The sequence below is a fragment of the Polypterus senegalus genome, chromosome 7, assembly GCF_016835505.1.
Source record: "Polypterus senegalus isolate Bchr_013 chromosome 7, ASM1683550v1, whole genome shotgun sequence".
NCBI classification, from domain to species: Eukaryota; Metazoa; Chordata; class Cladistia; order Polypteriformes; family Polypteridae; genus Polypterus; species Polypterus senegalus.
The window spans coordinates 39110355-39125357 of NC_053160.1; the positions used below are offsets into that span (position 1 = coordinate 39110355).

Here is a 15003-nt window from a genome sequence, read left to right on the forward strand (position 1 = left end):
TCATCTTATCAACAGTTATGTAACATACGGGATTCTAGGTTTTACAAAGGAGTATGGGGAAGCAGATAGGGAAGTTTCCAACACCCTAAATCTTCCATTAGGCTCCAAGAGATAGAAATTCAGACTCAGACCTGGGTTTTTTTTTTTATTAATTTTTCAGAATAACTATGGTACAACTTACAGGGATGCAAGTCTTGGTAGGCAGCATCCTTCAGGCATCAAAGATGGTGTTGGTCTGTATTTAGGTCAGCTGTTAAACCACTGGGTCTAATCGTGGCCACATATTGCTTAGGAGCTGTTTAGGGGTCTATAACAGGCACCGAGAGTTGACATGTTTTCTGTAGGTCAGAAACTTGATATTTTTTGTGTAACAAACTGCAGTAGAAATCATAGAGCAAGACGTTTAGAAGACCAGCGCCTGGGTATATATATATACTGTATATAACATGTTACTTTTTGGGTGTCTAACCCATAGATAACTGGGCAGCAGCGACTGGGGTCTGGAAGGACACAGCAAAACACACTGAGAGAATCATGGATTGTTGTAGAAAATTAGGTTAAAATATTAAATTGCGTTAGTTTTAACAGTGTTTCACTTTTATTGAATTTTATGCATCTGATTACACTAAATTGGAATAAATACATTCGAAGTTGGATGGATGGATGGTTTATTTATTTTTAAAGTCACACGAAATAATCTTACTTAGTGTTAAAAATGTCTATACCAATATACATTAATAAATCGTTCTTTAAGCAATTAGATTCAACAATAACCTCATTTATTTGGAATTCAAAACATCCACGCATCAAAAGAGCGACCCTACAAAGACAAAAGGCAGAAGGCGGCATGGCTCTACCTAACTTCCAGTTTTATTACTGGGCAGCAAATATACAGGCGATAAGAACCTGGACACAAATAGAAGAACATACACAGGTTTGGACCACAATAGAAGTAAAATCCTGCAGTACTTCTTTGTATTCCTTGCTTTGTGCTCCAATAAACACACGTTATCGGCAATACACTAATAACCCAATTGTGCTCCACTCACTTAGAATCTGGAACCAATGTAGAAAGCATTTTAAGACGGAGAAGCTTCTTTCTGTGGCACCTCTGCAAAAGAACCACCTCTTTCAACCTTCACAAACATATTCAGTTTTTAATATCTGGAAAAATTTGGAATTAACTTGCTTAGAGATCTTTATATAGACAACGTCTTTGCATCCTATGAACAATTACATTCCAAATTTAACATTCCAGCTACAAATTTCTTTCACTATCTTCAAATCAGGAACTTTGTTAAACAGACCCTTCCAGATTTTCCTCATCTTGCACCCTCATCCACGCTGGAAAAATTATTGTTCAATTTCAAGGAGTTAGACTCCATCTCTACAATATATAAAATCCTTTTACAATCCCTTCCTTTCAAAGATCCAAGAGGACACTGGGAAAATGACCTCTCAATTAATATATCAGAAAAGGAGTGGAAAGTAGCAATGCAGAGAATTCACTCGAGCTCCATATGCTCAAAGCATACAATTATACAACTCAAAATTATATATCGAGCACATCTGTCTCGACTAAAACTCTCCAAAATGTTTCCAGGGCATGATCCAACCTGCGAACGTTGCAACCAAGCCCCAGCCTCACTGGGTCACATGTTCTGGGCCTGCTCCAAATTAACATTATTCTGGACAAAAATTTTAATTACCTCTCAGACAGTCTTGGACTCACAATCCCTCCTAACCCATTAACAGCTGTGTTTGGGGTTCTTCCAGAGGGTCTTAAAGTGGAGAAGGACAAACAAATTGTAATTGCATTCACTACACTGTTGGCACGCAGACTCATTCTGATAAACTGGAAGAACCCAAACTCTCCTCTTTTAAGTCAGTGGGAAACTGATGTGTTATATAATTTGAAATTGGAAAAAATCAAATACTCAGTTAGAGGATCTGTGCAGACTTTTTTCAAAACATGGCAGGATCTAATCAGTAATATTTTGAAATGATTTTATAAAGCACAGAGAATTTGTTGATTTAGGTATTTTTACAAGCCTTAAATTTTACACCGTTTGGCTTGCTCTCTCTCAGGGGTGGGGATCGATCTGTTCTTAGTATAATTCTTTTTTTTTGTAAAAACTTGATTGCTATGTATTGATTGTAATAAAATTAATAAATAATAAAAAATAAAAAAAAATGTCTATTTGTATACAAGAGCGGGTTGGATAATGACTGACTGACTGTTACAAACAGAAGGCATATTAAAAAAAAAAGTAATCACCAGTTTTTTAACATTTACAGATGGACAAAATGCGTAAAAAGTATGTGCTGTAGAAAGTCCTGTTGCTAACCTGAAAAACAAAACTTTACAGCAGAATGTGAAAATTCAAAAAAGGTCTGCATAATTTAAGTTGACCTCATAGCAACAAAAATCGCCCAAGGGAGAGGGGAACTTCAAAACTCCTGGCTCAAAGTGAACAAAACTATTCCTGTTTTAATTTCATGTATCAGTGAAGAACATTTAAAATCAAATTAGTAGCTGAGTCCAAAAGTAAAAAAAAAACTAAAATCTTTCAAAAAAAGAAAGAATTTCAAAGGTTACAAAACAAATTTTGAAATAAGCCAACAGAAATATGGTGACGTGCGCATGAAAGCACACAAATGATTACAATGGTGACAAAGTATGTCCTGCTCTGTAGTGTGCCTCAGCGTTAGCAGCGACCTCTGTGTATTCATCAGCAGCAAAACCAGTTTGTAAGTAAAAAACAGAAGTCATTAGATAGCAATGAATTAAAATTCAGTTGAACAGAAACATTTTGGGGTTTCATATGCTTGTTTGTATCAGCAGGACTGCTGTAAATTGAGACCACCTGCATTATTCTTCCTTTTAGTTAAGAGTTAATGAAATCTTCCTGAAATAATTAACATTCCTTTTTATCCTGTAACCTGCCAGCTCATATTTCCATACTGAAAGGTAACCCTAGCATTGCTGTGTTACATAAACTTCACATTTGTGGTATGAAAAAGCAGGGTGTATGAACAATTCCTACTCATGTAATTCAGAGAATAACTTGAATAAGTCCTAAAAAAATGCATTGATTATTTTTTCCTGCAGTTCCTTCCAACTATAGAATAAAGCATTTCAACTTTTTTGTGTTTTGTTATTTCTAATCACTCTGCTTTGTTTTATTTCCTGATGAATCCTTGGTTCATACCACAGCCCACGGCACAATCTGTGTGGAAACTGCATGCTTTCCTTGTGTCTCCGTCCCAGACATACAGTATACAGATCAGGCTGATCGGCACCTCTAAACAGGCACAGTGGAGGGAGTGTGGATTTGTGGTTGAGTGTGGCCTGTGGTGGACAGATTGCCTCCCGTCTTGCACTCACTGTCCATCTCCCTTGATCCCATTTGGATTAAGAGAAACCAAATAAGATAATAAAGTAAAAGGTCTCGATCTGGACATGTATACCCATAGACCACCTCTACAACCTACATTTCAGCCAGGCTTTCTTTACCAGCGTCATTACGAAGAGGAAGGTGATCACTTACACACTCCTTCTCCATTCTGAACGTATCAAAAGTTTTTGAAACCTAACATGTTGGCACTTTCAAATTAAATTTCTGTAACTTTATAACTTAACCTGCAGTAGCAGTTATGCACTTCATTTTCATTTAGGAATCATTACCATTGCAACTGAGAATGAATATTTTATTTTACCCATAATGTTTACCTCACTGGTAACAAGCCTTGTTGAAATGATCTGAACACGGGTATCCCCATCTTATCCATCCATCCTTCCATCCATCATCCAACTCACTATATCCTAATTATAGGGTCATGGGGGTCTGCGGGAGCAAATCCCAGCCAACACAGGGCGCAAGGCAGGAAACAAACCCCGGACGGGGTGCCAGCCCACCGCAGACAGCATATTCATCTTTCTAATATTTGAATTCATGAATTTGTTTTTAAGTCACTTTGAATAAAAATATTGACATGAAAATAATTGGCAATACACGGTACATGTTGAAAACGAGAATGGATTATACTTCAGAGACAGGATGACTCTAGGGCACAGCTTACTAGCATACAGCCAGTTCAGGGGTTGATTAGTTATTAGGGAAATTATATTCTCACAGAGTTATTTGTCTCAATTCCTCACACTGTGCACAACAGTGATATAACCAAAATAATGGCCGATTGCACTGACTAAGCTGTATTTTTTCACATTTTTTCTTTAATCTGTGATGAACGATGTGGTGTGTAACCTGTCCAAAATCATTTGTAATTTAATATTTTGTACTTTCCTTCAGATTCCTTTTTCAAAAGACTGTGGTGAAGATGAGCTCTGCTTGTCAGATCTTGTACTCGGTGTGCAAAGAAAAAATGTCGACAATAGGTGAGTTGTCTTCTGCGGCTCCATACTTGCTCACATTTTTGATGGGTGCATTCCTTACCTAAAAAGGATTCAAAGCTCTGAAAAAAGTAAATGTACTTATTCCTGTGTATCATTTAAGCTGTGTGTTACGCCTTCCTATTTAATTATGGATCAGTTGTTGCAAATATCAAAGTAAATCAAACTGAATTTATTGCAGCATGGGTTAAAGCATTAGCTAGTGCAGCTGCCTCGCAATTTCACAACATTTGCTTCAAATATCTGCCTTGGGTTTGTCTAAGTGAAGCTTGCATGTTCTCCCTGAGTAACCAAACTGTCCATTTTTCTTATTTGTTTTGCTTTTTCCTACTTTCCAAAAATGTACAGATTTGCCTGAATGGCAGGTATTTTTTCCTATATTTACAAGATTTTAGGCACAAATTAATCAAGAATAAAGTCCATATTATATCTCAATACACATTGCCTACCAAGATTGAGGAGCTATGAGAGCACATAATCTCCTATGAAGAATTCCCTCAGTATTCCAGCTGACAGTTATTTTAGAACAATAGTAATAAACTAGCACAGCAAAATGGGCACAAAAGGACAGTGGTAGATCTGTCGTGCACTTGGGGGGATCTCTGTTTACCAGATATGCTAGCCCTTACGTCCCTCTTTCTTTGTACGTCTTGTTGGCTTTGTTCATCAGACATGGATACAGGGCGCTGAACTTTTTTGTAATTTTATATATATAGATTAGGAAACAAGTGGACCACCGGCACTCAAATAAAGGTGGTACTTATTGAGCAAACTGAACGTTCCCAATTTGGCCACACATTATTTTGTTCTCAGTATGAAAAAATATCACGGCTGACTGAACCCGTTGTGAGTAGTGCTTCTTAACCAGACATTCATGTAAGGATGTAAAAGGAATATGGAAAGAAGCGAGTATTTGATGATCTCTTTGTTTCTCGGCCTACATTTCTCAGTTGTTGTTCTTCCATTCTGAAACTTGGAATATGTTTGTCAGTTAACAGTTGTATTAGCCAGCGGCTCGGTGGCTCTGTATTCAGGTTTACATCTTGTAATTCTTTGTCACTGAAGTGCCTCCTGTGTTTGGCTTGATTCTAGGAAGATGTCACTGCTGGAGTTCTTTTATGCACCACCATAGTACGTGGGACTGTATTTTGCATTCATAATGATCACTTTGATGCAGGGGTCCTCAATCACAGTCCTGGAGGGCCGCAGTGGCTGCAGGTTTTTGTTTTAACCCGGTTGCTTAATTAGAAAGCAATTCTTGCTGATAATTTAATTTCATGGCTTGTTAGTGCTTTAACTCTGCTCTGCCAGGTAATTAGATTTTGTTCCCCTTTTTGAGGATATCATCCAAATGATTTGAAGGCTAAAATGGAGAAGTAATTCTTAGTCCTTCACTTTTTCCTCCTCACTTCCTTTCCAAGTATTTAATTAAACCCAATAGTACATGATAAATACGCACAGATGTGTAAATGGAAACAAGCTAAATGGAGAAATGCTGGTCTCTTTTGTCATTTGCATGTTATTGCTAATTAGGAGCAATTAAAAACCAAGAATACAGCTGTTTAAGACTAAAATAAGCGATAAGAGTTCAAAATCGTAACGAACGAGACAACTAAAGTGAAGCAGAAGTGTTACTTGAGCAATAAGTGCATCTTATTAAGTAACTGGGTTTGAGCAAAAACCTGCAGCCCTCCAGGACCGTGATTGAGGACCCCTGCTTTGGTGTAAGGGCAGGAGCACAGGCCAGTTTGCGTAGGCATGTGTCTGTGTTTGTCACACATGTACTCTTTACTTAATGCTCAGCAGAAGGCGCTGCTGTTCTTTTTTTCCTATGAGCAGCCTCAGCAATGAGCTCCACGTTCACCAGATGCCACTACTGTTTTCCTTATTTCTGCAGGGTCATCCTCTCAAGCAGTTTGGCATAAGACGGACCCAATTCCCAAAAAATCTGCACAAGTTGCTGCTACCCACATGTTATGCTTCACCTGCATGTACCAAGTCATAAGCTTTCAATCAAGAACAAGATTCAGGTTCTAGACCCAGTGGTTTGCGAGTAATTGCTTGAAAGATGGACACGGCCTTTTCCATTTTATATACATAGATTCTTGTCAGATTCTAAAAAGAATTTTGGACCGTTGCTTGTAGAGAAAATTTTATTTACTCTGATTTAAAATAAAATAAGACATCTATTTTCCCACACTGAGTTACAGACTGGGAGTTGGGATTTTTCCACTTGAGTAAGATAAGAAGCCCAGCAAGTAATTAGTGTGAGATATCACTGTAGATTTTTCATGAAAAAAATTTGTCCAATGGGGTGTTGCTCCGAATAACACTGGTAAAGCTCACTGGCAAATAAAAGTCCATTTTTCCCGAGCGTGATCTGAGTGTATGGCATCACCAACAGAGGTAGCCTAGTAAAGCTGGTGCTTGATGAGGTATTTCACAAATTGGAACATTTTTGATAATCTCAGTCATAGTACTGTAGGTGTGTACAGTGGTCGAGTTTTTTAATTCATTTATTCCATGCCATGCAGAGAATACTGAATGGCAAATCTATTTTTGTGTGGTGTGAGCGTGCCTTGCAATGGATTTATATTTAGCCCAGGATCAATACCACAATCAATAATTTGAACATGAATCATTCCAAACTGCATTACAATTTAGTAAGTCAGTTTATTTCTAAACAAATGCAAACCCTAAAATCTATTTAATAAGTTGTTTGTTTATATAGCACCTTTGAGAGCAAGCTTCTTGAGAAATCAACCCTTTGAGCAGTTCATTTTCAAAATGAATAAAGCTGCTAACCATGTTGCACCGTATGCACTTATTAATTCATAAAACAAATCGTACGGGTATTAATAGTAGACACCATGTTTAGTTTGGAGGGGTATAGCAGTGAGTGTGGATGTGTGACACAGGTGTATCCCATCCCATCCCATCCAGGGGTGTTTCCTACCTTGTGTCTGGTGCTCCCAAAACCTACTGGAAAAATCTGTGCCAAAAATACAGATAGAAGAATGAACCCAAAAAGTAAGGGGACCCAAATAAATAAAAGTTGAGAATTCTGTGTTTGTGTTTGTGTCCACGCGTGGCAAAAATACAGATAGAAGAATGAACGCAAAAAGTAACGGGACTCAAATAAAAGTTGAGGATTCTGTATGTGTGTGTGTGTGTGTGTGTGTGTGTGTGTGTGTGTGTGTGTGTGTGTGTGTGTGTGTGTGTGTGTGTGTGTGTGTCCACGCGTGCCAAAAATACAGATAGAAGAATGAACACAAAAAGTAACAGGACTCAAATAAATAAAAGTTGAGGATTCTGTGTGTGTGTGTGTGTGTGTGTGTGTGTGTGTGTCCACGCATTTATTTTTTTTAATAGTGTTACTAGCTGTGAAACAGGACTGTGAAGAGGGCCCTGCCCGGCTCTCCACTCCTGACGTCACGCTACCCCCTCCCCTCGGCCCACAGCCTCGGATTAGCACGAATATATCGCTCCTGCAAGCAAACTATGATTCGTAGTGCGATGAGAGCAGTCGCAAAATCAACTGGAATGTTCAAGCAAATTATAGAAAAAAAACCCGATCAAAATCCGTTAAGTAGTTCTCTTGTTTGCTAGGTAAACAGATGTAAGATACGCCCCGAGGCTGGAGTGTTAGTGAGGAGAGCCCCGCCTGCCGCATCTCTCTTTCTTTTCTGCAAATAAATCAGTACCACAAGCGAACTATGAAACTTAGCGCAATGAGAGAAGTCGCAATATCAACTGGAATGTTCCTGCCTTGTGCCCTGTGTTGGCTGAGATTGGCTCCGGCAAACCCCCGTGACCCTGTATTCGGATTCAGCGGGTTGGAAAATGGATGGATGGATGGATGTTCAAGCAAATTATGTAAAAAAAATCCGTTAAGTAGTTCTCTCGTGAAAAGTGGACAGACATACAGACAGACATACAGACATTGGATTTTATATGTAGAGAGGTGAAGCACTTTGTGACAGTGCTCCATATAAGACAATATATAAAAAGAAGATTGTGTGATCAAAATTTCATGTGACATACAGGAAAAGATGTTGATGCCTGCAGTATTCGCCAAATGTTATCAAACTGTGAAGTGACTCTTGCCGATCTTTTTTTTTTCCAGTCTTACACCTTTTGTTGTGAGCAGTGCGAACACAAGAATATCTTTTACAGTTAAAGTGTGGAGCAAAAATGAAAACGCATACAATTCCAAGGTCATTGCCACCTATTCAAATAATTTATACTTCTCATCTCACACAATTCCTGTAAGTATATCTACAGTATATTTGACCCAGGCTCAAATAATTATAAGGGCATAAAACAATAATTATCAATGAATTAACATTAGAATTGTGCTTTAGTTTAGCTGTAATCTAGATAGTAGAATTTTATAATGTCGGATGCATAATGTCTGCCTGGGGGCTTGCCAACCAGGATCCTGAGTTGTTTCATCGTATAGTGGGTGTGGCAACACACTTTACCAATGCATGCTCCCCAACTTGACTTGATGTGACGCGTAATGGGACTGTAATAATAATAACAAAGAAAATGTTAATCTGTAATCTTTGATTCTAGACCAGCTTGTTAAGAGGCTACATTGGCCACAAATTCATCTGCTGTGTGTTTATATTGTCAAACCTGTGAGTCTGATGAGTGGACTATGGGGACTGATTTTTTGTGGACATCGTCTTGGTAAAGAGGGTTGAACGTCCACGTTACTAACGTTTCTGCTGCGGTTCCCAGGCAAGAGGAAACCCTTCCTGAAGAAACCTGATGTCACTTCTGCTCCTTTTAGACCACAGACTATAAAGCAACCCTGCAAAGAAAACCTTTTATCAGTAGGCCAGATCTGGTGAAGGAGGCACTGCTGTAGTGACCCCATAGGTCTCACACATTTTACAATATGTAATTTAGGAGTCAATAGGAGATTGGAATGCACGGAAATATATTTTAGGGCCAGCGTCCTTGGTTTAAAGTAATAGTGTAATAAGAATTTTGGAAAGTGTGCCTTGCAGTCCTCTCAGAGCTGCTCCTAAGAAATGGAAAGAGTTTATAGAAATTAGTTGGCCAACTTCTGAATTAACTATACCTCACCCTCTGAGAATTCCCTCAAAGCTTACTCATCAGATAGAAAAAAGTTGAGATGCACAAATTTTGAATTATACCAAATATATTTTGGCTCCAGCAGACCCCCGTGACCCTGTGTTAGGATATAGCGGGTTGGATAATGGATGGATGGATATTTTGTCTTGGAGAGAACCTGAACTTAATATCTGTACTGAAAATGCTTAATATTTTGGAGTAAAATGGGTGTTTTGGTTAACGTTATGCGGGACTTGGACCACTGTTATGTTATAATCATGTGTAATCTTTGACATTGGTACGACCTCTGGTTTACAAAGTAGACTTCTAGTATGTGTATGAGCACAATGAATGCAAGTGAATATACTATAATATCTTACTGTTCATATTAAATTACAGACGGATGGAACTGATGTGAAGTGCCAATTAGAGACAACAGAATCAGTCTCCTGTCAGGTCGGATATCCTGCTCTAAAACTAGGACAAGAGGTAAAATGTTTCATCAATATTTCATAGGCAAGTGCAAGATTAAGTGACTGAATCGCTGTCTAGATTACTGGCATGTTGTATGTTGCCATGGTGTTGACTGCAGGCAGCGTTACCTATTAGTACAGCAGCCCATCGTGGTAAGCAACACCAGTGTACTGCTCACTTCTCTATGAGTCAGAGGTTATCATTTCATTCTAACTTTCCCTCATTTTTTGACCAACATTATGTCATTTCATTTTTCTTTTATGGCATCAATTACTTGGCATCACAAAGTACAAAATAAGAACAAATATAACAAATTCATACTCATTTGTATTAAATATTGAACTGACATGTTCAGAAATTAGTTTTGAGCCTACTAGACAGAGAGGTTGGGAGGATGCACTGACAGAGCACGTTGTCACACCCTCCACACAGGTAGAAGTTTATTTGTCCCCACAGGTAAATTTAGCTTTTTGGATTAACTGATCAGTATTCTTGAAACACAGTTTATTTGGCATTTTCGTTCAAGTTTTCAAATTCTCCTCTATATACCATGATAGTATGTGGGGTGTCCCTAGTCTTTTACTGGCAATGTACTGTGTATTTATGGATTTGCCTTTTATGACACTTACAAAATCTCTAGTCGAAAACTTGTAGTAATTTCCGCCTTCAACTAGATTACAATCTGAACAAGAAGTTGATAGTTTTATATAGCACATGTTTGAATTAGGTAAATTATAATTCTAAAATGTAAGAAGCACCATTTTAAATAGAATTGGTTAAATAGGCATCTAGACAGGTAAGTGGTTAGGAAAATCACTATATGATAGATAGATGATGAATAGACAGATAACTTCAGGAATTAATGGTGTTTTATATTCTATTAGATTAATATTTGTATTTCAAATGGTAATAACTTTCTGGAAAAAGACTGCCATTGTTTCTGTGTAACAAAATACAGCTTGCCTTTTATACAAGTGTAAGTAAAGGTTTCTTTAAAAATTAAATCAGTTGGTGTTTTACTGATTCCTAAGGAATAAAATCACACAGTCTGGAAGCAACATAGACCAGCGATCATACACATAGCGCACAACAGTAAAAACAAACAATAAATACAAGGCTCAGAATGTTCAATGTACAGTGCTCATAAAAACCTTATCACTATGTTAAAGTGTCGATTATGACTGACTACTGTGAAGACGGGCATGATGTGATCGCTCATTAATGGCTGAATGCTGTAGGCAAACAAAGACTTCCAAGAGCACCTCTTAAATTTAATTTTAAAATTAAAGAGCACCTTTAATTTAATTCAGTTCAATATGTTCTTATTAAACATAATACCACATAGGAGCCCAAAAAAGGTGGTAATTAGACCTCAGTGTATGTGTTATGGAGAGGATGGATAGCATTCGTCATCATGGCTTCTAAATTCACCATTGTCCTCTTTTGTGACTCTGTCTCCAGTAAGTCCAGAATCATTACTGTGTTTTGATAGAGACTGATGATGAATGAAACTGATAAAAGCTAACATGACTTGTATAGAGTACCAGAAGTCCTCTGGTTTGTCAACTACACATTGAGCAAAATAATGATGCTGAAACGGTGCATTGGAATGCACAACACATTTCACTTAGTCTCTGATTTCCATTCATGTTAGCAAAATGACAATGTACACTCATTTCAACAAGACAGAAAAGCAAGAAAATATATTAATAAAGGGTCCCCTGACTTCCTGAATCCCATGTTACTACTAATTCAGGCAGACAGGTTTACTAAAATTGCAAAACATGTCATGTATTAATAATTCTATTTAGCTAGATGTCAATCATGAGTGATATGGGGTAATGGGGTGTATTTTTGAGGCACATGCTGGGTGTTTTGATATGAATAGAGCATAATTTAAATGCAGTAGGACATCTGAATATCAGTACCTCATATCTCCTTAAGGCATTACGTTCCCACTGGAAATTGGTCTATTTCAGCATGCTGGGATGGTTCCAGGAATTTAACTGTGAAATCATCTTTATACAGTGGCATCCTAAGTTAGTTACCACTGAACATGGGCAAAACAGTATAGAGCAAGCTATCTTGCAACAATTATTTATGTTCTAAATATTTTTTTTTCCTGAAAATAAATGTGAAAGAAATTTCGTGTTACATGGGCATACATTCGATAATGGCATAGTGGCCAATGAGTGAGGTACCTGCAAATTCAGGTCTCTTATGAAAATGAATAAATTAAAAGGCAGCAATATTAACAAAAAAGGTTATGTAGAGCCTGGTCAGTCTCTGTTTTGATGTTATTGTAAGTGGACATTTTGTCCAGGAAAGCATACTGTATATGTAACTATTCATAATGTAGTATGATGAGCAAAATGGAGAACACAGAATTTACAATGTATAGGATGCTGACTCTGAAAGACATTTTTCATAATAACCATTGGTTACAAGTCATCTTTAGCAGCATGATGGCTTAGTGCTTACTGCAGCTGCTTTTTAGCTTTGGTGTACTGGGTTCACATCATACACCCAATTGCCTTCTGGTGGGAGTTTGCATATTTTCCCCATGTCGTTGTGGGTTTTCATCCAGGTGCTCTTGTTTTTCTTCTACATCCTAAATATATGAAGATCATGTTAACTGGTGCCTTTAAACTGACCTTATGTAGGAGTGAGGGGGAGTGAGCCCAGCAAAGGACAAGTGCCCCCATCCGGGGCTGATTCCTGCCTTACACACAATGCCACTAGCATCCTGTACCCCACTGAAATGAATTAAGCAGGTTGGGAAATGTTATGCTATGACAGTTATACTTTACGTTTTTGTCTGGCCATGTCATACAGTAAGTAACTAGCTGCTATTCAGAAGCCTATTTAATTTGCCTTAAAATTAAATTGTCTTTAAAGCCTTATTTATATTGTGATTTAAATAAGAATAGTCAACGGGTATAGTGAGTTCACCCAGATTTTTTGTAACTGAGGGTGAATGTGTAATTATTTTCAGTAAAGTATGCTTCTTCACACTGGTAGAGCAGTTTATTTCTGTGCCCATCCCATACTGCATTTAGGATGTCCAAGTGCATGTAGATCAGAATCAAATGTAAATAATTAGTTTGTCTTGAAGATTACTGTGAAGGGAATAAGGCACACTGAGATTCTTATTTGCTTGTCTCCGAAATACTTTTGACAATAGCACAATAAATACTAAATCAGACAGTATGTACAAGGAGCTCAAATCAGGTAGACTTATGCAATAGTCAATAAAATCAGCTGTTCAGTATCCTTTTACTCCAAGGATAGAAAAACGATCCCTGATTCTAGTGCTTAAAATACTCATGGTTTGTTACCATTTGCCCAAACAGTATTGCAGATAGTATATTACATAACTAGGTATATAATCCACATCAATGATGCATGCTTGTTCAATAAATGCGATGTTCATCATATGTATGTTCTTTTATTATACACACATTTACACTTTCATCCAGGATTACTTACCAGTTGATTGCAGTGCTCTTTATGGCTGGATAACAGCACAACATATTGTAGCTAGTAATACCTTTATTCAATTAAAAATGTGTAAAGACCATACCTAAAAGTAATACCGGTTTATTTTTGTTTTTTTTTTAAGGTATCCTTTGACATCAACTTTGATTTTAACATCAACCACTTGCAGAGTGTGGCTTATATCAACTTCCAGGCTCTTAGGTAGTATGAAAGCTATTCTTGCTTTTGCTTTTGTCTATGGATTAACTGAAGAGCAAATTTCAAGAACAAGTTCATTTAAAAAGTGTCTGTGCTAGGTTTGCACATTCTTCTCATGCTTACTTAAGGGTTTTTTCCCCACATCCCAAGATGAGCTTTTAGGCTTATTGAATACTCAAGATAGGCTTAATGTGAGCATAAATGAGTGTGTGTGCATGCCTTAGGACAGGCTGTTTCCATCTGGGAACAGTTCTCGCCTTGTATTCCATTTTTGTTAAGTTAAACTTTAGCTTTCTGTGACCTTGAATTGCTTAAGTAGGTTTGAAAATCTATGGATGGGTGAATGCATGGAAGAATATTTCAGGAACAGATCTACTGTTATCAGAGAAAAGGCAAAATGCATTGAAGAAGTATGAGAAATTTGCTCTTCAGTTGTGCTTATTTTTAAAATATATATATATATATATATATATATATATATATATATATATATATATATATATATATATATATATACACAGTGGAACCTTGGTTTGCAAGACAAGCTAAAATTTTTAATAAATTTTGACTTGATAAATGAGCAAGGTCTTGTAATACGAGTAGTATGTATACGCTTTGTCTGCTGAGCGTCACGTGATCACAACTGTGCTGATGTTTCTTCTCTCTCTTGCTGCAGGATTATGGGTAATCGTCTTCCACTCTCGGGCTCAGTCGGTGTGCCTCACTCATATAGTTGACATCCGTACGAGCATATACTGTTTACTATAGCATTGTGACCACGTGTGTGTGTGTGTGTTGTAACGTGTGAGTCTCTGCCTTGCACCCCAAAACACGTAGCTGATTCAGTACTTTAGCAACACCAGCATTATTCAACTTGAAACAGGAACAGCATGGTTATTTATTGTAGCAGGATCTGCCACTAACTATACACAGACACAGCAGTCAGGCAAAGTCGAGGCCAGGTTAGTGGCCAAGTAATACTGTGCCCTGCATTTATAATTTTTCTTGTATCACTCAACAACGGCAGGCGCTTATAGCATGTCCGTGATCTTTTCAGATTCTCTTTTATGGCAAACTGCTCCAGCGCTGGGAGCCTGCAGTTGCTTTGGGACACTCTTCCGGGTGTCGTCCCGTTGGGTGGAATCCCAAAAGAGTTTAGAAACTCGCTCACACCAGCCATGATTGCAGGTTAAAGTGCAGGTTAATTTGTTTTATGTATTTTTACTTTATATGTTGTATTAATCATTTTTAGATGAATAGTTTTGGGTTGTGCAACGAATCATCTGAGTTTCCATTATTTCTTATGGAGAAATTCGCTTTGATATACGAGTGCT

The 15003-nt window shown here is 37.6% G+C and overlaps 1 protein-coding gene across 1 annotated transcript in view; it reads left to right on the top strand.

Moving 5' to 3' along the window:
* The window catches only part of itga2.2 (integrin, alpha 2 (CD49B, alpha 2 subunit of VLA-2 receptor), tandem duplicate 2), a 165907-nt gene that overhangs the window by 132159 nt on the left and 18745 nt on the right, over nt 1–15003 (top strand). The window contains exons 19-22 of the mRNA XM_039758501.1: nt 4314–4399; nt 8541–8682; nt 9899–9988; nt 13596–13672. Coding sequence (XP_039614435.1) covers nt 4314–4399; nt 8541–8682; nt 9899–9988; nt 13596–13672 — 395 coding nt within the window. The remainder of the gene's footprint in view (nt 1–4313; nt 4400–8540; nt 8683–9898; nt 9989–13595; nt 13673–15003) is intronic.